Source organism: Balaenoptera borealis (genome assembly GCF_965194805.1).
Source record: "Balaenoptera borealis genome assembly, chromosome: 11".
Taxonomy (NCBI): domain Eukaryota; kingdom Metazoa; phylum Chordata; class Mammalia; order Artiodactyla; family Balaenopteridae; genus Balaenoptera; species Balaenoptera borealis.
Window position 1 is genome coordinate 7,348,990 of NC_138868.1, and position 20,662 is coordinate 7,369,651.

A 20,662-nucleotide genomic window follows, 5' to 3' on the forward strand; every position below is an offset into this window, starting at 1 on the left:
CTATTGCTTATGTATATTTGACATCAATTATTTTGTACGTATCAAATATTGCATTATTTTACAAAGTGAACTCAACATGCTGCCTGTAAACCTGCTGTCTCTGGGATTCCCCTGTCCTTGAGAATAATTCTACCTTCCACATAGAAGACTGGGCCTGCTGGGGCCCTTTCCCTCCCGCTCCCCCCGCTCCACACACACACACACACACACACACACACACACACACACACACACACACACTTAATCAAATGCTGCCTCCTGGCCCTTCGTACCTGCAGCATCTCCGTCCACCCCGCCCAGCCCAGAGCGGGCTGTCTTTATCTCCCCCTGAGCGGCTGCATCAGCTTCCTGACCACTCTTCCGGCTCCAACTGATGCTCCCCTCCCTCCTCCAGGCCGGCGCTCTGTCCAGATCCGCTCAGCTATCTCCTGCGGAAACCCGCAGTTTCTTCCCACTGACCCTGAATAAAGTCCTAAGAGGCTGTTTTACCAGACCCTGCGCCATCTGGCTCCACCCACCTCCTCAGACTCATTTTCGGCCATTCTCAGCCTCTCTCCCCAAGCTCCAGTCACGCTGGGATTCTCTTTACTTACTAAAATACACCCAGGGCCTCCCTGGTGGTGCAGTGGCGGAGAATCTGCCTGCCAATGCAGGAGACACGGGTTCGAGCCCTGGACTGGGAAGATCCCACATGCCGCGGAGCAACTAGGCCCGTGAGCCACAACTACTGAGCCTGCGCGTCTGGAGCCTGCGCTCCGCAACAAGAGAGGCCGCGATAGTGAGAGGCCCGCGCACCGCGATGAAGAGTGGCCTCCGCTCGCCGCAACTGGAGAGAGCCCTCGCACAAAAATGAAGACCCAACACAGACATAAATAAATAAATAAAAATTTTAAAAAAATCCGTGGACTCCCATATGCCTATGTAATAATCCACGAGCTCAAAAATAAAATACATCCAGACTTTCAGGCCAGAGGTCTTCCCACTGATCTTTCTTCCTTTCTCCCTTCCTACCTTCTAATCATCTTTTGGTTCCATCTTAAAAGTCACTTCCTCATCCCATTTTTCATTACTTTTTATTATTCATTACCAGGTATGGCCTTTGAAAACCTCCCTCTCTTACGATCTGCCTCACTGTCATTTGACTTCCAGCCAAATGCAGAAGATTTCCAGGTAACTCCAAAGGTCCCTAGGGAATGGTAGGGCCACCAGATGCAAGGAGCCTGGGTTCTTGAATTACCCGGTAGAAGCCCACCCTCCAATCGCTCCTCACTCTATCCAAGACACCTGGTGTATTAGTTAACTATTGTTGTGTAAAAATTACCCCAGAACTTTGGGGCTTAAATTTTTTCAAAAAGCATTTCATCTCGCTGTTCTGTGGGTCAGGAATTCAGGAGCAACTTAGCTGGGAGGTTCTGACTCACAGTCTCTCATGAGATTTGTAGTGAAGTTGGCCAGAGCTGCAGTCGTCTGAATGCCTGGCTGAGGCTGGAGGATCCCCTTCCCAGGGGGTCACTGCCATTGCTGTTGGCTGTTGGCCTCAGTTCCTCCGCATGTGGACCTGTCCATAGGGCTGCTTGAGTGTCTTCATGCCATGGCGGCTGGCTTCCTCCAGAGCGATTGACCCAAGACAGAGCAAGCAGGAAGCCAAAGTGCCTCTCGTGACCAAGCCTCCAAAGTCTCACACCATCACTTTTATTCTATTCGTTAGGAGCAAATCACTGAGTCCAGCTTATACTCAAGGGGAGGGGAATTAGGGTCCACCTCTTGAAAAGAGAGGTATCATGAATGTATGGACATATCCTAAAACTACCACACCTAGGAGACTCCAACTCTGGCTGAACCCTTCCATCCACCTACTTAGTACCTGCAACAGAGGAGAAAACAAATCAGATAACCAGAGGGTTGCTTCCCTTTGAACTCGGGGCCTTAAGGTCATAAAATTCTTTGGACACTCATGCTTCCTGGCACTCCTTCTGCAGCTCGATACAAAGTTCCTACTCCCTCTTTCTGAGATAACTAATCACAACTTCTCACTCCTCACCTCCAACACTCTTTCTCTTTTCCTGCTCCTGAATCTACCTGAATCCACATCTGTACACACCTCCTGCTCAGAGAGAACTGGCTGTCCTCCTTTCAAACACTCAGGGTCCTCCTCATCTGCTCCACCTCCCCTACCCTCTTGATTTCCCAAAGTCCTCACTTCCCTATGTGTTTCCTTGTGTATTTGTTGTCTTTTATTGACCGTACGCTCCGTGAGGGCAGGGATTTTTATCTATTTTGTTCACAAATGCATTCTCTACACTTAGAACAAGGCCTGGCTGATGGCGGGGACTCACTATATACTTGTTGGATGAAAAAACAACTGAATCCATGGGAAGAGGGAAACTCCATCTATTCTAAGGGGAAGGAGACAGGAGCAAGCGAGAAGTAGGAGGAAAGGTTTTGTGCCCCAGATTTCTTACCCTGGGCAAGAAGGCTCAGGAGGGCGGAAGGTGTCTTTTTGCTCACAACTGAGTTCCCAGCACCCAGCCCCGTGTCTGACACATAAAAGGTTCCAGAAAAGTGTGTTGATTGGCCGGGTGCCAGCTGTCTGCCCAAGCCACACCTTTCTTTGTCTGTACTAGACTTGGGTGATAGGTGCTGTTCCTGGACCTGTCCCCCGTAATGTATGTCTCTTTCCCTGAAGCCCATGGTGGCCCGAGTTGCGTCCTGCCATGGCCTCACACCTGGCTGCCTGCACCCTGCAGCGGGCAGAGACTTGGGCTCCTGATCCTGCTCTGCCCTCCGAGGACGGCCAGTCTGTCTAGCCTTGTGGTGGCTGTTCCCCGGCTTTGCCCAGAGACTGTTGGGAATGACTCAGCCCCCTGACACTGCTTGGATTGGGGGGTGGAACTCCTCACAGGCACTGGGGGGTGGGGGCCAGGCAGTGGGACCTGGCAGCTGGCTAGGAGGGCTGTGGTGCGTCAGACAGCCAGACAGGCCCAGCTCAGCCACTCTCCAGGGTGACTGAGGCCAAGACCCTTAGCCTCTCTGAGCCTCCGCTTTCTCATGAATGAAACAACACGTTGTCACGGGGATTGAGAAAATGGACATGTTACAAAGTACACAGGGTGAGAGGGGGGCTGTGGGATCACACTGCCTGCTTTAAATCCTGACTTTGCCTTTCCCTATTAGCTGTGCAAACCTTGGGCAAGTCACTTAACTTTTCTGTGCCTCAGTTTCCTCATCTATGAAACAGGCATGAGGGACTTCTTTGGTGGTCCAGAGGTTAAGACTCTGCGCTCCCAATGCCGGGGGCCCGGGTTCCATCCCTGGTCAGGGAACTAGATCCCACATGCCGCAACTAAAGATCCGCCTGCTGCAACGAAGATCCCGTGTGCCACAACTAAGACCCAGCACGGCCAAATAAATAAATAAATATCAAAAAAGTATATCTACTCTCTTAGCAACTTTAAAAAGTATATTTATTGGTCTAGTCATGTTTTCTATTTCATGTTGGGTCAGTTTTACACATCTTTTGTTTTCTAGGAAATTGTTACTTTCACCTAAGTTTTCAAATTTGTCACCATAAAATTGCACCTACTACACTCTTATTATTTTTTTTTGTTAGAGGATGAATATTCTTTTTTTTTTTGGTTGCTGCCGGGTCTTAATTGCGTCAGGCGGGCTCCTTAGTTGTGGCATGCGAACTCTTAGTCGTAGCATGCATGTGGGATCTAGTTCCCTGACCAGGGATTGAACCTGCGTGCCCTGCATTGGAAGGTGGATTCTTAACCACTACGCCACCAGGGAAGTCCCCACACTTATTATTTTTAAATCTCCATTGTGTCTGTGGTTATCTCCCTTTTTCATTCATTATATTGTTTATTTTTACCTTCACTTTATGTTCTTGATCAGTCTTGCCAGAATTTTGCCTATTAGCTTATTCAAAGAGCCAGCTTTGAACTTCATTAATCTTCTCTATTTTATTGGCATCATAGAAGTGTTAAGTGTTCTGATCCACAGACACAGTATACCTCTCCATTTACTTAGATATGTAATTTCTCTTGGCAATGTTTTATACTTTTCACTGTATAAGTCTTGCATATTTTTACATTAATTTTATCATTAAGCATTTCATATTTTAATGCTCTATAAGTAGTATTTTAAATTTTTAAATTTCTGATTGTTTACTGTATTTAGAAATGCAATTTCTTTTGTATATTGACTTTTTATCCTACAACCTTGCTGAACTCACTTGTTAGTTCTAGTAACTTTTTTGTGGCTTCCTTAGGATTATATGTATAGAAAATTATGTTGTCTGTGAACCAAGACAGTTTTATTTCTTCTTTTAAAATCTGTATGCTTTTTTTTCTTGCTTTATTGCCCTGGCAAGGACCTCCAGTATAATGTTGAGTGGAAGTGGGAAAAGCAGACACCCTTGCCTTGCTCCTCATCTTAGAATTTGTCTAATTTATTGGCATAAAATTGTTCATGATACTCCCTATTACCCTTTTAATATCTGTAGAATCTATAGAGATGTCACCTCTCTCAATCCTGATATTGGTAATTTGTATCTTTTTCTTTTTTTCCTGATCAATCTGGTTAGGAAGTCTGTCAATTTTATTGATCTTTTCAAGGAACCAGCTTTTGGTTTCTTTGATTTTCTCTATTTTTTGTTTCTGTTTTCTATTTCATTGATTTCCTTTTTGGAGTTAATTACTTCGTTTATTTTGCTTATTTGGGGTTTGATTTTTTTCTTCTCTTTCTAGTTTCTTAAGGTGGAAGCTGAGGTCATAAGCAGTCCTTTCTTCTTTTCTAATATAAGAATTTAGGACTATAAATTTCCCCCAAATTCTTTAGTGGAATCCCACAAATTCTATTATGTGTGTTTTCATTTTTACTAAGTTAAAAATACTTTCTAGTTTCCCTTTTGATTTATTCTTTAATCCATTACTTACTTAGAAGTGTTTTGTTTCCAAAAATTTTGGGATTTTCCAGGCATCTTTCTCTTATTGATTTCTAAGTTAATTCCATTGCGGTCATAGAAATACTTTATGTGGGTTGAATTCTTTTAAATTTATTGAGTCTTGTTTAATGTCCCCAAATATGTGTGTCATGGTAAATGTTTTATGTGCATTTAAGAAAAACATGTATTCTGCTCTTGTTGGGTGAAGTGTTCTGTAAATGTTAATCAGGTCCAGTGGTTGATAGTATTGCTCAAGTCTACTCGATCCTTGCTGATTTTCTGCCTACTTGTTGTTCTATCAATTAATGAAAGAAGATTATTAAAATCTTTGACTATTATTATGGATTTCCCTATATCTCCCTGCAATTCAATCAGTTGTTACTTGTAATTTGAAGCTCTGTTATTAGGTGCACAAATGTTTAGGATTGTTATATGTCTTCTTGATTGACTGACCCCTTTATCATAATAAAATGACCTTCTTTAACACTGGTGATATTCTTTGCTTGGAAATCTACTTCTTCTGTTCAGTGTGAGGAAAAAAGACTCAGGCCTCCATCCTTAAGCTCAGGGCCTCTGCAAGTGAGATTTAAGTCCATTGCCAATGTCAGCACAGGGTGCTAAGCCCCATGATGGGGGAAACACAAAGCATTGTGGGAACACATGGAAGGGGCCACCATCCAGACTGAGGAGTTAAGCAATGTTTACTGTGTTGATAATTGAAGAGAAAGACAGTCTTTGGAGAAGGAAAGGCCTATACAAAAGGTGAGAGTCGGACTTCCCTGGTGGTGCAGTGGATAAAGAATCTGCCTGCCAGGGCTTCCCTGGTGGCGCACTGGTTGAGAATCCACCTGCCAATGCAGGGGACATGGGTTTGAGCCCTGGTCTGGGAAGATCCCACATGCCGTGGAGCAACTAAGCCCGTGCGCCAAAACTACTGAGCCTGTGCTCTAGAGCCTGTGAGCCACAACTACTGAGCCTGCGTGCCGCAACTACTGAAGCCCATGTGCCTAGAACCCATGCTCCGCAACAAGAGAAGCCACCACAATGAGAAGCCCACGCACCGCAGCAACGAAGAGTAGCCCCCACTCACCGCAACTAGAGAAAGCCTGTGCGCAGCAATGAAGACCCAACGCGGCCAAAAATAAATAAATAAAGTAAATAAATTTATTAAAAAAAAAAAAAAAGAATCCGCCTGCCAGTGCAGGGGACACACGTTCTATCCCAGGTCTGGGAAGATCCCACATGCCGCAGAGCAACTAAGCCCGCGTGCCACAGCTACTGAGCCTGCATGCCACAACTACTGAAGCCCGTGCGCCTAGAGCCTGTGCTCCTCAACAAGAGAAGCCACTGCAAGGAGAAGCCTGCGTGCTGCAACGAAGAGTAGCCCCCACTCGCCACAACTAGAGAAAGCCCACGTGCAGCAACGAAGACCCAACGCAGCCCCCTAAAATTAATTAATTATTTTTTTTTTAAAAAGTTGAGGGTCCCGGGGCTTCCCTGGTGGTGCAGTGGTTGAGAATCTGCCTGCCAATGCAGGGGACACGGGTTCGAGCCCTGGTCTGGGAAGATCCCACATGCCACGGAGCAACTGGGCCCGTGAGCCACAATTACTGAGCCTGCGCGTCTGGAGCCTGTGCTCCGCAACAAGAGAGGCCGCGATGGTGAGAGGCCCACGCACCGCAATGAAGAGTGGTCCCCACTTGCCGCAACTAGAGAAAGGCCTCGCACAGAAAGGAAGACTCAACACAGTCATAAATAAATAAATAAATAAATAAATAAAAGAACGTGAATTTCTAAAAAAAAAAACAAAGTTGAGGGTCCCACTTGGGTCATGGTATGTATGGTGCATCGGGACCCCCCAGAAATGGGGCATAGGCCTGAAGGGCAGTGTTTGGGAAAGGGAGGCAAGATATGTACTGAGGTGTCAGAGGATCTTTTTTGCCACTGCTTGGACAGTTAATAGGGAGGAGAGTGTAGGAAAGGAGATCAGTTAGGTGACTGTTGCATTTGCCCAAGCATGAGATAATGCTGGTCTGAACTAGGCCTAGATGAAGATGGAAGAGAAAGAATAAATTCTAGAGACACTCAGGAGGTAGACTCAATAGAACTTCATATTGATAAATGGAATATTTATATATGGAATATTTCCTGCCATATCAGTAAACAAAGGATGTCACAGCCATCAACGATTGCAGCCATCCAACATGAGCCAGTGAGCCCTGAGGAAACTCAGGATGTGAAAACACAGGATACTGGCCCCAGATAGCTGAGGTGCATATCAAAGGAATGATTTCAGTGAGCCCAGACTCGTGCATCTTCCCATACATAGAAAAGCACTAAATTCCTTAACTTGATATATCTGGTTTTCTTTAATTAACAATAATCTTTTGATGTTCAGACTACCTGCCCTTTGTTACAAAACTTCTATATAACTGGGTTCCCCCCCCTTTGCCTCCTCGGAGCAGCTTCTCAGAGCTATCTGAAATGCTGTCTCTTGGGGTGCAGTCCTTACTTTGACCCGAATACAACTTAACTTGCAACTCTCACGTTGTGCATTTTTTTAAGCCAGTATCTTGCCTGATATACTGCAAGAGCCTCCTAATTGATCTCCTTGCTCCAAACCCTTGTCCTCCACCCCACAACATCCCACAGCACAGGAGCTGGAGTGATCCTTTTAGACCTAAGTAGGACATGTTACACCTCTACTCAACACCCTCCAATGGCTCATCATGTCACTCAGGGTAAAAATCAAAGTCCCTATAATGGCCAACACCTTCTGGCCCTGCCCCCCTCTCCTACTACTCACCCTTTTGCTATTTCTACTCCAGCCACACTCACCTCCTCCAACAAACCAGGACTGGTCCACCCTTACCTAGCTGCAACTCTACCCAGACATCCACTCAGCTCCTTCAACTCTTTGCTCAAATGTCATCTTCTCGCTGATACTGCAACCTGCTTCGAGCACCCCACCACACTCCTGGTCCCCTTTGTTCTGCTCTACTTTTCCCCTACAGCACTTATTACCTTCCAACATATTGGATAATGCACTTACATTATGTATATTATTGTCCACCACATCTACTAGGGTGAAACTTCACAAAGGCAAAGATCTTTGCTTTGTTCACTGAGTTACTAGAACAGGCAGCATGGGATACGTATTTGCAGACAACTGAATAAATAACTTAATTACCAGTTCGGATGTGGGGGGCAGATAGAGAGGGAGATGGTGAGTGTGATGCCCACGTTTCTGGAGCTGGGGTTGGGGTGGAGGACTAGGGACACTGAATTTTTTTCAAAGCAGGAGAGAGCCCAGATGAAGACCTCACATGGGAGTCATCAGCAACAGGGCAGGGGTATTGAAACCACAGGAGCAGAGAGGATCATGCAGGGAAAGCAGACAGAAGTGGCCAATGTGGACAGCATTTAAGTAAAAGGAAGGGGACAGAGACATAGCTGGGGAGAAAAGCAGAGGCATGTGGGAGGAGACAGAAGCTCAGGGAGGAGACTTTTAAGAAGGAGAGAGAGGTTGAGTCAGGCAAGAACTGAAAGCTGGCTACTGGACGTAGTCACTAGACAGTCATAGACGGCCTTATGGGGGAGCCAACTCAGTGACAGGTTACAAGCTAAACTGGTCAGGCCAATTCAGGTCAACAGGTGGTGGTAAAGGTGATTGAGGTTAACGGTACGCGAATATAGGGTCAGAGAGATCTGGTGCCAATCCCAGGACTTGTTAAATTTCTGAACCTCAATTGGTCCCACGTAAAATGAGGATAGCACCACCTAGCTTATTAACTTTAGTGACTGATGATTAAATTAGATGATGGAGGAAAACGCAAGGCACAAAGTGGGTGCATTAGCTCCATTCTGTCAATGAGCCGACTGGGTTGGCTGCGGAGACATAGACAGCCAAGACCAGGGGAAGCTGCGCCTACGGCCCAGGACTGAATGATATAAGGACAGCAAAGCTGTAGGCTTGGGGAGGGGTGCGGGCATGCGACGTTGAAATCCATCCCTTTGCACAGAACACTCCCATCCCAAGATTAGCCGGAATGAAAGGTCTGCCTTCTACTCAGTCGCAGGCACAGCTCCCTTTCGTAGCGCAGCAAACGTCCCCTGGGGCAGAAGAGGAACACCCGCCCACAGATTGCGCCTTTTCTACTCTCTGCCCACCCGGGTTGGACCTAGCCCTAGGCAACGCTACCTTCCGCCCCTAGCAACCACTCACCTGCTTTTCTCTTTCTATAGGCCAGCGATTTTCCTTTCTTTTTCTTATTGGTCCGCGTAACTCTATTTCGAGCAATCAGTAGCAGCCACGGGGACCCAACTCACTCCCACACAATTTGGGGGTGATCTAAGAGGAGACATATGTTTCTTTCCTGCATCCAGTTCTCTTAGAAAGCATCTGATTTGTCAGACTGTTGTGAATCCCCCTGGAATGAGTCTCTAAGACACTTTATTTCTCTTAGACCTTTAATGTCTGTCCCTTGCATACTCACCCCTCCAAATGGTACGGCCCGCACAATGCCCCCCACCCCCCGCCAATCCAGCCGCTTTGAGAGTCCTCCGCTAGGTTGAGTCCACTCAGAGGCGGAGACGATACCATCTGTGACTAATAAATAGGGAGTCTCTAATCCTCTCCGGGTTGCCCTATTCCGCTTAGACCACCTCTCCCATCTGTCGCTCGAACCGTGAGCACGAACCCCAGTTGGGTGGTGGGACTACTGTTCCCGGCACCGCGGGGAGCGCGCTGCGCGGGCAAGGAAAGGCGGCACTTGGTACGATCCATTCCCCGCCCCGCCCCGCCGGAAGTGAGGTGTCTCACCCCCGAAGTTCCGGCTCGCAGTGGGTGGGGAGTGTTGTTAACCGGGGTCGCCTCCGCAGTCGCGGGGTTTGAGCGGGCTCGCGGCGCTGGGCTCCTGGTGAGTGGGCAGGGGTCGGGCCCGGGTTGGGGTTGGAGTCAGGACCTAGATCTTTCCCCTTCAGGTCTCCGGGGTCGGCGCGCCCCCTCAGCCCCGCCGCCCGCTTTCGGCCTGTCAGCTGGCCCTAGACAGGCGCCCGCGCGGCCGCTCTCAGAGGCCCGGCCCCGCCTGCGACGCTCGCAGCTCCTGGCGTTTACAGGTGCGCGACCGTGGAGGCGACCCGGGTCCCTCTCCGTCCCGCCTCTGCATCCTGACGGTCGGCCGTTTCTCCGGTGCCCCGAGTTGTCACTGCCCCGGGGGTTGGGGAGCGCCAGGGTTCCAGGCTGACGTACCCCGCCCGCTCCCGCGGGGCGCGCGTCGGAGCTGCCCACCCTGGCGGAGCTGTCACCGGCGCTGTCGCCTGCCCGGCTGCGCCCCCCAGCGCCTTGGCTTCTCCCGGTCCAGGCCGCACGTTCCCACTGCGGGAGATTTCTTCTTTTGCATCCTACTCCATCACCGTCACTTTAGGGGCACCGGGAGCAGTTCCCTCCTCCTCCGACTCTGCTGCCTTTCCTCATTCTTCCCTGGAGGCGGCGGTCTGGCAGGCGGCGTGGAAAGAGCCCTAGATTTGAAACAAGACTAACCCAGGCTGCTGGCCTTGCGTCAGTGTGATCACTTAACCCCTTTGAGTCTCAGTCTTCTAATTTGTAAAATGGGGGAGTATATGCTATTCTTGATGCGATGATGGTGAGGACGAAGTGAGGTTTCCTTTTGTTTCTCCTGTTTATTCGCACTGCGTCTCAGGCACTGTGCTAGGTGTGCACAGCACGGGCGTCACACAGTTCTTTCCCCCTGCAGGTCCCGAGGCCAGGGCAATGTTCCGCACCGCCGTGATGATGGCGGCCAGCCTGGCGCTGACCGGGGCCGTGGTGGCTCATGCCTACTACCTCAAGCACCAGTTCTACCCCACCGTGGTGTACTTGACCAAGTCTAGCCCCAGCATGGCAGTGAGTTCAGGGCTCAGGGAGGGAGGAGCTTCCTGGGAGGGAAGGAGGAGTCTGTTTGAGACAGGGGCGGGGCTAAAGGTCAGGTAAGTGGGAGACAAGTGAAGTAGCTGCCAGGCCTAACTTTGAACAAATTGTGATGGGGATGTGGAGAGGTTCCTGAATGATGAGCCCCGGACAGAGCAAAGCAGAAAGTGACCTCAAACCATAGCCTCTCCTCCCTCCTAGGTCCTGTACATCCAGGCCTTCGTCCTTGTCTTCCTCTTGGGCAAGGTGATGGGCAAGGTGTTCTTCGGACAGCTGAGGGCAGCAGAGATGGAGGTGAGATGTTCATGGCTCCCAAGGTGAGGGGCAGGGAGCTGGGCAAACAGAATGTCTGAGTTCCACATCATTCCTTGCCCAACCTCCAGCATCTTCTGGAACGCTCCTGGTATGCTGTCACTGAGACTTGTCTGGCCTTCACTGTTTTTCGGGATGACTTCAGCCCCCGCTTTGTTGCGCTCTTCACTCTCCTTCTCTTCCTCAAGTGTTTTCACTGGCTGGCTGAGGACCGTGTGGATTTTGTGAGTTGGGTCGGGAGGTTCTCTGGAGCAGACAGAGGGCTGGAGGGCAGGCTTGTGGAGTGAGGGCTGGGGTGGGGACATGGGGTGAGCCCCAGCCTTGCTGACGGGCCCCCTCTCTCCTCTGCCTCAGATGGAACGCAGCCCCAATATCTCCTGGCTCTTTCACTGCCGCATTGTCTGTGAGTGAGACCCATGGGAGTGGAGAGGAGGGAGCTGGAGGGAGAAGAGGCACCATGAAGGACTGGAACATGAAAAGTCACTAACCGTGGACCTATACCATAGAGCACAGGCTGCCCTCGGCCCTCAGCTGTACAGGAAAGATAATTTAGGAAGTTAATTTGCATCATCTCTGCCTGTTCCACTCCAGGGCTTCTCAGCTGCCTAGCCCCTTAGCTCTTTGCCTCCTCACCTGGAGCCTGGGCCACCCCTAGGCAGAACTGGAGTTCCCAGGGGGCCGGGTTCAATGGAGTGTGCCCACCTGACTAGATGGCTGGGGCCATGGTGGGCTTGAGGGTGGGAGCTGTCTTAGAGCAGGAAGTGGCTGTCAGGCCCTGGGCTGACCCCACCAACCTCCCATTTGGGGGGTCCCCACAGCCCTTATGTTCCTCCTGGGTATCCTGGACTTCCTCTTCGTCAGCCATGCCTATCACAGCATCCTGACCCGTGGGGCCTCTGTGCAGCTGGTGTTTGGCTTTGAGGTAAAACTGGCTTGGGAGGTTGGGAGGACAAGCCCAAGGTGGCACTGTTGTGCCCTGACAAACCTTTATCGAGCACCTGCTCTGTGGCCAGCTCGTGTGGGCCACCAAGGAGCAGCCATCAGTCAGTCCCAGCCCCTGCCCTCTACACACTCCTAGGAGAGTGGGGACGGCACAGAAAGGCGCGTGTGGAGGAGGAGCCCTGACCTGGCGCTCAGGGAAGGCTTCCCGGAAGTTGATGCCAGAGGAGCTGGCTGTTGATGGACAGAAGGAATTAGCTTGATGGACAGCTGGGGAGGTGTGTCCCCAGCAGAGGAAGAACGTGTCCAGTGACAACAGTTCACGTCTGTTGAGTGCTTACTGTATGCCAGGCCCTGTGCTGAGCACTTGACCTGCATCTCTTTTAATCAGCAAAACAACGTTGTTATAAAGGAACAGTTAATTCTGTCATTTACAGACAAGCAAACTGAGGTTCAGAGAGGTCTACGAGTTGCTGAAAGTCACACTAGCTAGTGAGTGGAGAAGCTAGGAGGCCCCCGGCTGTGTCCAAGCCTGTGCTTGTACCGTGGCACTCCGCTGTGCACAGGCCTGGGGACAGCAGTTCGGCTGGAGCACGGGGCCTGTGTTCTTATGTCCGTCCCCCGCCCCCAGTATGCCATCCTGATGACTATGGTGCTCACCATCTTCATCAAGTACGTGCTGCACTCTGTGGACCTCCAGAGCGAGAATCCCTGGGACAATAAGGCCGTGTACATGCTCTACACGGAGCTGTTTACAGGTGAGACGAGCCTGGACCTCCCCTGACCTGCACCAGTGTCCCCAGCCCTGCCTACCAGGTCCTGTGACCTGCCGCTCTCTGCACCCCTTGCCCCCAGGCTTTATCAAGGTTCTGCTGTACATGGCTTTCATGACCATCATGATCAAGGTGCACACTTTCCCTCTCTTTGCCATCCGGCCTATGTACCTGGCCATGAGGTGAGCCTAGCCCTGCCCTGCCACAGCTCTGACCCCTCCCCTCCGTCTCCCTCCTTCTACTGAAACTGTCTTTTCAGGCAGTTCAAGAAAGCTGTGACAGATGCCATCATGTCTCGCCGAGCTATCCGCAACATGAACACACTGTAAGTGGGCCTGTCCTAGCTGCTCGCCCAAGCTCTGCCCAGGTGCCCCTGCCTCCAGCTCTGGTCTTGACGTGTCCTCGGTCTGTCCTAACCAGGTATCCAGACGCCACCCCAGAGGAACTCCAGGCGATGGACAACGTCTGCATCATCTGCCGAGAAGAGATGGTGACTGGTGCCAAGAGACTGCCCTGCAGCCACATTTTCCACACCAGGTGGGGATGCCCTGAGCAGCCTGCACGTCAGGGAGCGGCTTCGGAAGGCAGACCCCTAGGCGCCTGCTAACTGTTGCCTGGTCTTGACCCCCAGCTGCCTGCGCTCCTGGTTCCAGCGGCAGCAGACCTGCCCCACCTGCCGTATGGATGTCCTTCGGGCGTCGCTGCCGACCCAGTCACCGCCGCCCCCTGAGCCCGCGGATCAGGGGCCACCACCTGCCCCCCACCCCCCGCCACTCCTGCCCCAGCCCCCCAACTGTGAGTGGCCCTCATCTGGCCATCCAGCACACTGCTGGGTTCTCTTCCCAGACTGGGAGTGGGAAATGCGGAGGTGAATCAGAGTCCCTGCCCTCGAAGCTCAGTCTGGGGCCGGGGGGCTGGTCACAGGAAGAGACACAGATGATTGCGGTCATGTATGATCCGTGCTGGGCTCAGAGAGAGCCTGTGGGAGCAGAGGACAGAGCCCCAACACCCGGTCCCTTGCGTGCGATCTGGCTCTATCTCAGTTTGGACCTTTTCTCACCACCCCGTCCTCTCTCTGCAGTCGCCCAGGGCCTCCTGCCTCCCTTCCCTCCAGGCATGTTCCCGCTGTGGCCCCCCATGGGCCCCTTTCCTCCTGTCCCACCTCCCCCCAGCTCCGGAGACGCTGTGGCCCCTCCGTCCACCAGTGCAGGTGAGTCTTTTGGGTAGCGCACCAGCCAGGTAGCGAGGTGGAAGGAAGGGAAGCAGAGCCCCCTCAGCACAAACTAACTTCCTGTTCTTGCTCTTTCGCAGCCCTTTCTCGGCCCAGTGGAGCAGCCACAACCACAGCTGGTTCTGCTGCCTCTGCCCCAGCACCTGGCTCGGCCTCTGCCCCTGACGCTGGCCCCGCCCCAGGCTTCCCCTTCCCTCCCCCCTGGATGGGCATGCCACTGCCTCCACCCTTTGGTAAGCTGGGCAGCTCTTGGGGTGGTTTTGGGAGGTGGGGGGGTGTCAGGCCCAGGCAGCCCAGGCTGAGCCTCTCTCTCTCTCCAGCCTTCCCCCCGATGCCTGTGCCTCCTGCCGGCTTTGCTGGGCTGACCCCAGAGGAGCTGCGGGCTCTGGAAGGCCACGAGCGGCAGCACCTGGAGGCCCGGCTACAGAGCCTGCGCAACATCCACACGCTGCTGGATGCCGCCATGCTGCAGATCAACCAGTACCTCACCGTGCTCGCCTCCCTCGGGTGCGTCTACACGGGGGCCAGGGTGGGCAGCAGGGGTGTGGGGCTGCCGAGAGAAGGCCCCGAGCAGTGGTTCTGGGCCTTTTTCTCCCCTGCCACCCTGTGATACCTGTCGATTCAGGCATTCTATCTGTAGGCACACCCAAGGTGTCGGGGTTCTTGGTGCCTTTTTATCCTCCCACTGTAGAAGGCCTGTCTGGATCTAAGGAGGAGTGGTGTTTATTAGAGAGCTATCCTTGAGTCTTGTCCTTTTATATAATTCCCAGTACTTTAGTTAATCATGTATACTCTCTTGACACAGGGTGACACTTTGACTGGGAATCACTGCCCCTGATCTGAGACAGCAAATACAAAGTCACTTGGAGCCAGCTTGGCCCGAGTTCAAGTCCTGATCTTATTACTCACTTGCTCTGTGACCTTCATTACCTTATTTGAATAGAGTTCTAATTCCTATTCGCAGGGGACATATACAAAGTGCCTGGCACCCAGCAGTGTCGGTACAGACTTGGAGGGGAGCTTGACTCTGAGACTTGTGTGCTTTTTGTTATTCAGTGCAGTCTTAGTTGGTACTCTAGAAGGTGCCTGGCATCTCAGAGTGGCAACTCTGCAGTGTAACAGTGAACAAGGCCAGCGGTCCCTCCCTGCAAGTGGTTTACAATCAATTGGTGGTATAGAATTCCAAGAATTCATTCAACATGTGTTCAGTCGTGTCTGCCGGTCACTGGGGCTGCAAGGCACATCAGCGCTGGAGTGCACCCTGCAAGGCTCACGGAGGGCAGAATCTCTCCAGTCGTGCCAGGATGCCAAGGCCCTCCTCTTGTCCCTTCTCTTCCTAGGCCCCCCCGGCCTGCCACCTCAGCCAACCCCACTGAGGAGACTGCCCCTACAGCTGTCGCTGCCGCCTTCTCCACCAGCACCCCCAGCTCTGAGGCCACCACCCCATCCCTGGGAGCCTCCCCACCAGCCCCTGAACCTGAAAAGCCTCCAGGTAGTTGCGGTCAGCCTACAGCGGGGTGGGGCGGGGGACTTCTCTGGGTTCCGCTCCTGGACCTCTCTGTCCCCAGCTCCTGAGTCCGCGGGCACCGAGGAGCTGCCTGAGGATGGGGAGCCTGACGCAGCAGAGCTCCGCCGCCGTCGCCTGCAGAAGTTGGAGTCCCCTGTTGCCCACTGACACTGCCCCAGTCCTGGCCCCTGCCCCCACTCTTGAGCAGTCCTCGCTGGAACACGTCCTGCCACCAAGTGCCAGCTCCCTCTCTATGTGCACCAGGGAGTAGTAACCCCCAGCTCTGAGACAGAGGAGGTGGCATCTGACCAAGTGGAAAGAGGCCTGAGGCCCCAGTTGACTCCAGCCCTTACAGTCCCGGGCAGCCATGGGGATCTTGGGTCAGTTCCAGCCTTCCTCTCCAACCCTTCAGCCCTGTGTTCTGCTGGGGCCACGAAGGCAGAAAGGTGCAGTGTCTGAGAAGCCCTCTGACCCCCCCCCCCAACCCCGTCTGGGAGAAGGGGAGTCCCTCCGAGCCCCCCTTGTGTGTGGAGTCACGCTGCAGTGCCGAACAGTATTAGCTCCCGTTCCCAAGTGTGGACTCAAGGGGCTGGAGGTAGGCCAGGAACTTGCTCCTGGGCCCACCCACCAAGACTGGTACTGATGTCCTTTTCTTACCTGAACTCCCCAGGAGCCCTTTGTGGTGGTGGCTGTGCCCCTTGTGCCCTGTGGCATTTCCATGTCTTACTGGCAACCACACAACTCAGGGAAAGGAGTGTCTAGGGTGGAGGAGCAGGCCGGCAGCACTGAAGGGCCCTGCTCTGCCCCTCCCCCCCAGGCCCTTTTCTCCCTGCAGTTTGTCTAAGGTGAGACCGTCCCTGGTCTCACCCAGCAGCCACTGTGCAGTCTCACTCTAGGCTGAGGGCTCTTGTGTCTGCTTCTGAACCACTGCAAGCCCCAGAACCTACAGAAGGCAACTTCTTAACTTACAGAATTTTTCTTGAGTTTAGAAGAATTGGAATTACTTCCTTGCTATTGTCTTTTGGCTTAAATTTTGTCTTTGAATTTGAATGCTTGACCCCAGGAAAGGGGAGCAGGAGTGCCAAGCTCCCTGTCTTTCCAGTTTAGAAAAGGCTCTGGGCCAGGTGGGGATGACAGGAGCCAAGGCGTTGCCTGCCCCTGTCTTTTGCCCCTTGGTGTTGTGTTACAGGAGTTGCTGGAGACAGTTTCAGATGATTATTTAATTTGTAAATATTGTACAAATTTTAATAGCTTAAATTGTATATACAGCCAAATAAAAACTTGCATTAATGACTGGTGGAACTGGTGTGATAGGATCAGTGTGCCACACTCCTTTTTCTTAACTCAGGCCATAGACTCGAGAGTGGCCTGGAATCTCCAGGAGTGAGGGTTTACTTACACAAGCCAGCACTGTTCTTGGGCACAATGTTGAATATTAAGGTATTAGGACGATATACCCATTTTACATATGAAGAAACTGAACCCCAGAAAGGTTAAGTACCCTGCCTTAGGTCAGAGCAAGTAGGGGAGCCAGGCTCTGAACACTGTCTTAAGCCAGCTTGCCGCTGAGGTGGGGTGGGAACTCGGGCCTTTGGCCCTTGTGACTCCCAAGGATGAGGCAAGTGTGAAGGTTCCTTGGCTGGGGTGGGGTGGGGTGGGATGGGATGGCAGGGACAAAAGGTCACATCTTCCTGCCTGCAAACCCCCTGTCCAGCCTTGATACTAGGTCAGCAACCTGGGAAGGATGGCCCTGTGCTGGGCTGCTAGGAGCGCTCGAGGAGCCCCTTGTGGGCAGACTAGCTAAAGCTAATCAATTAATTTGCTGGAGCTGGAAACCCAGTCAGACCCAACTCTTAATATGGAATGGAATAGAGGTAGCTGGCCTTTTTGCCTCTCCATGGGTAAAAGGAATGAGCCGAGGGGCTGACGTGCACTACACTTGGAACTGAAGACCTCCAGGACCCACGTCTGAGTCGTGTTGTGTTCTCTGTAGCCTCTACCAAGTCAGGTCTGACCTAGAGCAAGGGCTCAGGGATTTTTTGCCGCAGTGAGGGTCTGCGGGCCAAGGAAGGAATGTACCCAATGGGTCTGCCCTGTGCTACCCTCCTGTAAACTGGGCTGGGCTACTGCTTCCAACAGAGGGGCAATCAACAACCTCTACAGCTTGAATAGCTGAGTCCAAGGAGCTCCAATGAAGGGAAAGCAGGAACATGCCAAAGTGGGGGGGGCGGGGGAATTAATGCTCCCCCCTAGCTTGGCTGTTCCTGGTGGGTCTCCAATATTAGACAGCCCTCCCCCAGTGCTGGCACCTATACAGAATCCCATTTCCTCCTTTATGCAAACAAGGCCTGCTCCACGGCCCTCACCCTGGTCTCTGTGCCCCTTTCCCCTAGCTGCCTCAATAGCCACTTCCCTCCTGAGATCCCCGGCACTCCAGTCGCAGGGGAACACTGGTCATGCAGGCTGCTCAGCTGGGCTTCAGAAGCCCTTCTCCAGAAGCCAGGCTTTGAGCTGCTGGTCAAAGTAGCCCTTGACCCGAAGGGTACCTGTCACCTCATTGACCTGGGTGATAGGTGTCTTCCCCAGCAGCGGGCTCAGGAAATCTTCCACATCCTTCTGCAGGGCCTGGGGGAAGATGATGAGTCAGGCCTGGTCAGACCTTTCCCTCTAGAGGGTTCCCATCCCTTCAGCCCTGAAAGGTCAGAATCGGACCCTGACCCACCCACCCACTTACCCAAATGTCCCCCTCCACCTTCCGGATCACAGTCATCTGACGGTTTCCATGCGTGATGTCCTTGTAGACTGGGATGTTGTGCATACGAGAGCGTCGCACAAAGTAGGGCTGGTTGGGTGGGGGGTCTATGACAGAGAGAGACAGTGATAAGTCAAATGTTCCCAAACTTCATCTCACCTCAGCCAAGACCTTTCTCCTCAGAGTGTGCAGGGGGTCAGTGAACCTAACCGCAAAGCCACCTCCAGACTTCAGATCAGGAGACCTGCTCTTTCCCTAAGTTTAGAGCCAGGACCAGCTTGTTCACCCTGGTACCTCAAGGCCGAGCACAGGCCTGGCACCAGAAGGTGCTCAAGAAGAAATAAGGTCAGGGCTATGCCTCCCGGGATCTTTGAGTCCCCCTCTGGAGCCAATCCTTGCCCTTCTCCACTGGGTCAGGGAGGCTAAAATCAATCTCTGTCACAAAGGGATGGGGGTTTATAAGAACTGAACACCTGCCACAGGCTGGGCTCTGCATGACATGCTTTATGTGCTGAGCAGATGATCTCTATTTTGCTGAAACTGAGGTTGGGAGAAGCTAAGTGACTAACTCAACCACACTGGCAATGGATAGCAAAGCCAAATTTGGACCCAGAACTGCCCACCTCCCAAGCTGTGTTCTCAATTATGGCCGGGGGTGGAGGTGGGGGTCCAAATTCTTGGGTCTTCTATGCTTCACTTTTCCCACATGGGAAGACCTCACCCCAGTAGTGTGGATGGATGGGTACTAGCAAAACAGGTCTCCAATCCTGGGCCCTTTGTTGAACGTAAGACAGATGCTAGCTCTGAGAGATCTCAACACAAGTCCTGAACCCTCTGGGGGGTCCAGAGCCTCAGCCAGGGCAGACAGACCTCTAGGGAGGGGGATGTTTCCCTGCAGCCTTCAAGCCATCCCCATCACCCAGCTCACCTCTGGGGGGCTGCCAGCCACTAGGAGTGGGATAATGTTCATGCTTTGGGGGCTTTGGGATGCTGGTGGGGGGTAACAGGCGCTCCACAAAACGGTATTCATCCACAGACTCCACGAAGCTGGGGTAATCAGGAGGCCCCTGGGTCTGGCTCCGAGGGGGGAAAAAAAAAATCTCTCCATCAGCCTACCCATCCCCCACGCCCCACCCACCACCCCAGAACAGGGAGAACTTCAGTTAAGTAGAAAAAGGAAACATGACAAGCAGAGAGAATAGTATAAACAAAAGGTTGGAGGTAGGAAAGCACCAGACTTCAGTTTGCCAGGGTGCAGGGTACAAGTGGGACTGAAAATGAAGTTCAGGAACTCGGAAGGGCCTGCCTCTCTTAGGATTTCTGTGGGACTCAGAAGTGTGTGTATACATCTGAAAAGCTGAGTAACCGTAAGTGTGACCAATACGGCATTTTTCAGTATTTTAAAGTTTCCTGTGAAGATTCTACTTAAATATTCTAGTTCTGGGTTATGCTCTTTCAGCAATCGTGATAATTTCCCACTCACACTCATCCGATGTGACCCTCCCTCACCTGGAATGTTTCAGCCTCATATGGACACCACCAGGCACTAAGTGCTTACACGCACTGTTTTCACTTAATTCGTTTAATTCGACAAATTAGGTATTTTATTACCCCCCTGTGTACATCCAAGAAAGATTAAGACATTAGCAAACAATCTACCTAAGGTCACATTCCGGAGTCTGTCCTCCCATACTTCTCCCAGCAGATACCCTGGACTCCTGATAGGCCCCAGGGTTACAATGAGAATGAGAAGATGAAGTGGCCTATATATCGCGAGTCCCAGGTTCTCAGAAGTGTCGCCAACGAGCTGGGGCCAATTCCCACACTCTGGTACGGTTTCCCCTTCAAAATACTAGGCAGCGAGAGTCTATGTGCAGCACCCCCAGTTCTAACTAACTTAAGTTGTACTCCAATCATATTTCAAGCCCCGCACTCCGAAACGCGCTCCAGGCCCTGCCACCTTCCCTGTCAATCTTTCAACTGAGCTCCAGAAAAGTGCCCCCTAAGTAGGGACGCGGTTTTAAGACTACAAGAAATACAGTGAGCCTCCACCCCGCCCTCTGCCCCCAGCTTCACGCTCAGCGTTCTCACCAGTCGCCGCAGCCCGCAGCCCGGCGGGACACCGGTTCTCCAGCCCCGCTGCACAGCCCGAAACATGGTCGCTGCCATCTTGAACTCCCCCGTACACTCGCTTTCTGCGCGCGCAACCAGCCTGGCCCCACCCCTTCCGGCTCGCCCGGCCCCCGGGACCGAGAGAACGCCTGCGCAAAG

At 52.2% G+C, this 20,662-nt stretch overlaps 2 protein-coding genes across 4 annotated transcripts; one reads left to right on the top strand and one right to left on the bottom strand.

Annotated features, from left to right (window-relative positions):
- The first annotated feature begins 9,752 nt into the window (after positions 1–9,752).
- Positions 9,753–16,932, top strand: SYVN1 (synoviolin 1). Of its 3 annotated transcripts, XM_082340899.1 has the most exons (16): positions 9,754–9,867; positions 10,705–10,853; positions 11,079–11,171; positions 11,261–11,413; positions 11,544–11,592; positions 12,008–12,111; positions 12,760–12,886; positions 12,984–13,083; positions 13,161–13,226; positions 13,322–13,438; positions 13,533–13,696; positions 13,983–14,111; positions 14,213–14,365; positions 14,453–14,639; positions 15,473–15,624; positions 15,701–16,932. In XM_082340899.1, exons 2-16 carry the CDS (start codon positions 10,722–10,724, stop codon positions 15,805–15,807), a joined length of 1,833 nt encoding a protein of 610 aa, XP_082197025.1. In that variant the 5' UTR covers positions 9,754–9,867; positions 10,705–10,721; the 3' UTR covers positions 15,808–16,932. The 3 variants fall into 3 exon arrangements, with proteins under 3 accessions (XP_082197023.1, XP_082197025.1, XP_082197024.1); XM_082340897.1 differs by having other exon boundaries at positions 9,753–9,867; positions 14,213–14,639; XM_082340898.1 differs by lacking the exon at positions 9,754–9,867 and adding an exon at positions 9,932–10,066 and having other exon boundaries at positions 14,213–14,639.
- MRPL49 (mitochondrial ribosomal protein L49) lies at positions 16,845–20,627 on the bottom strand. Its single transcript, XM_082340930.1, has 4 exons — positions 20,483–20,627; positions 19,320–19,464; positions 18,374–18,498; positions 16,845–18,264 (listed from the first exon to the last, which is right to left on the bottom strand). The coding sequence occupies exons 1-4, from the start codon at positions 20,558–20,560 to the stop codon at positions 18,118–18,120; spliced, it is 495 nt and encodes a 164-aa protein (XP_082197056.1). The 5' UTR covers positions 20,561–20,627; the 3' UTR covers positions 16,845–18,117.
- Positions 20,628–20,662: the final 35 nt, after the last annotated feature.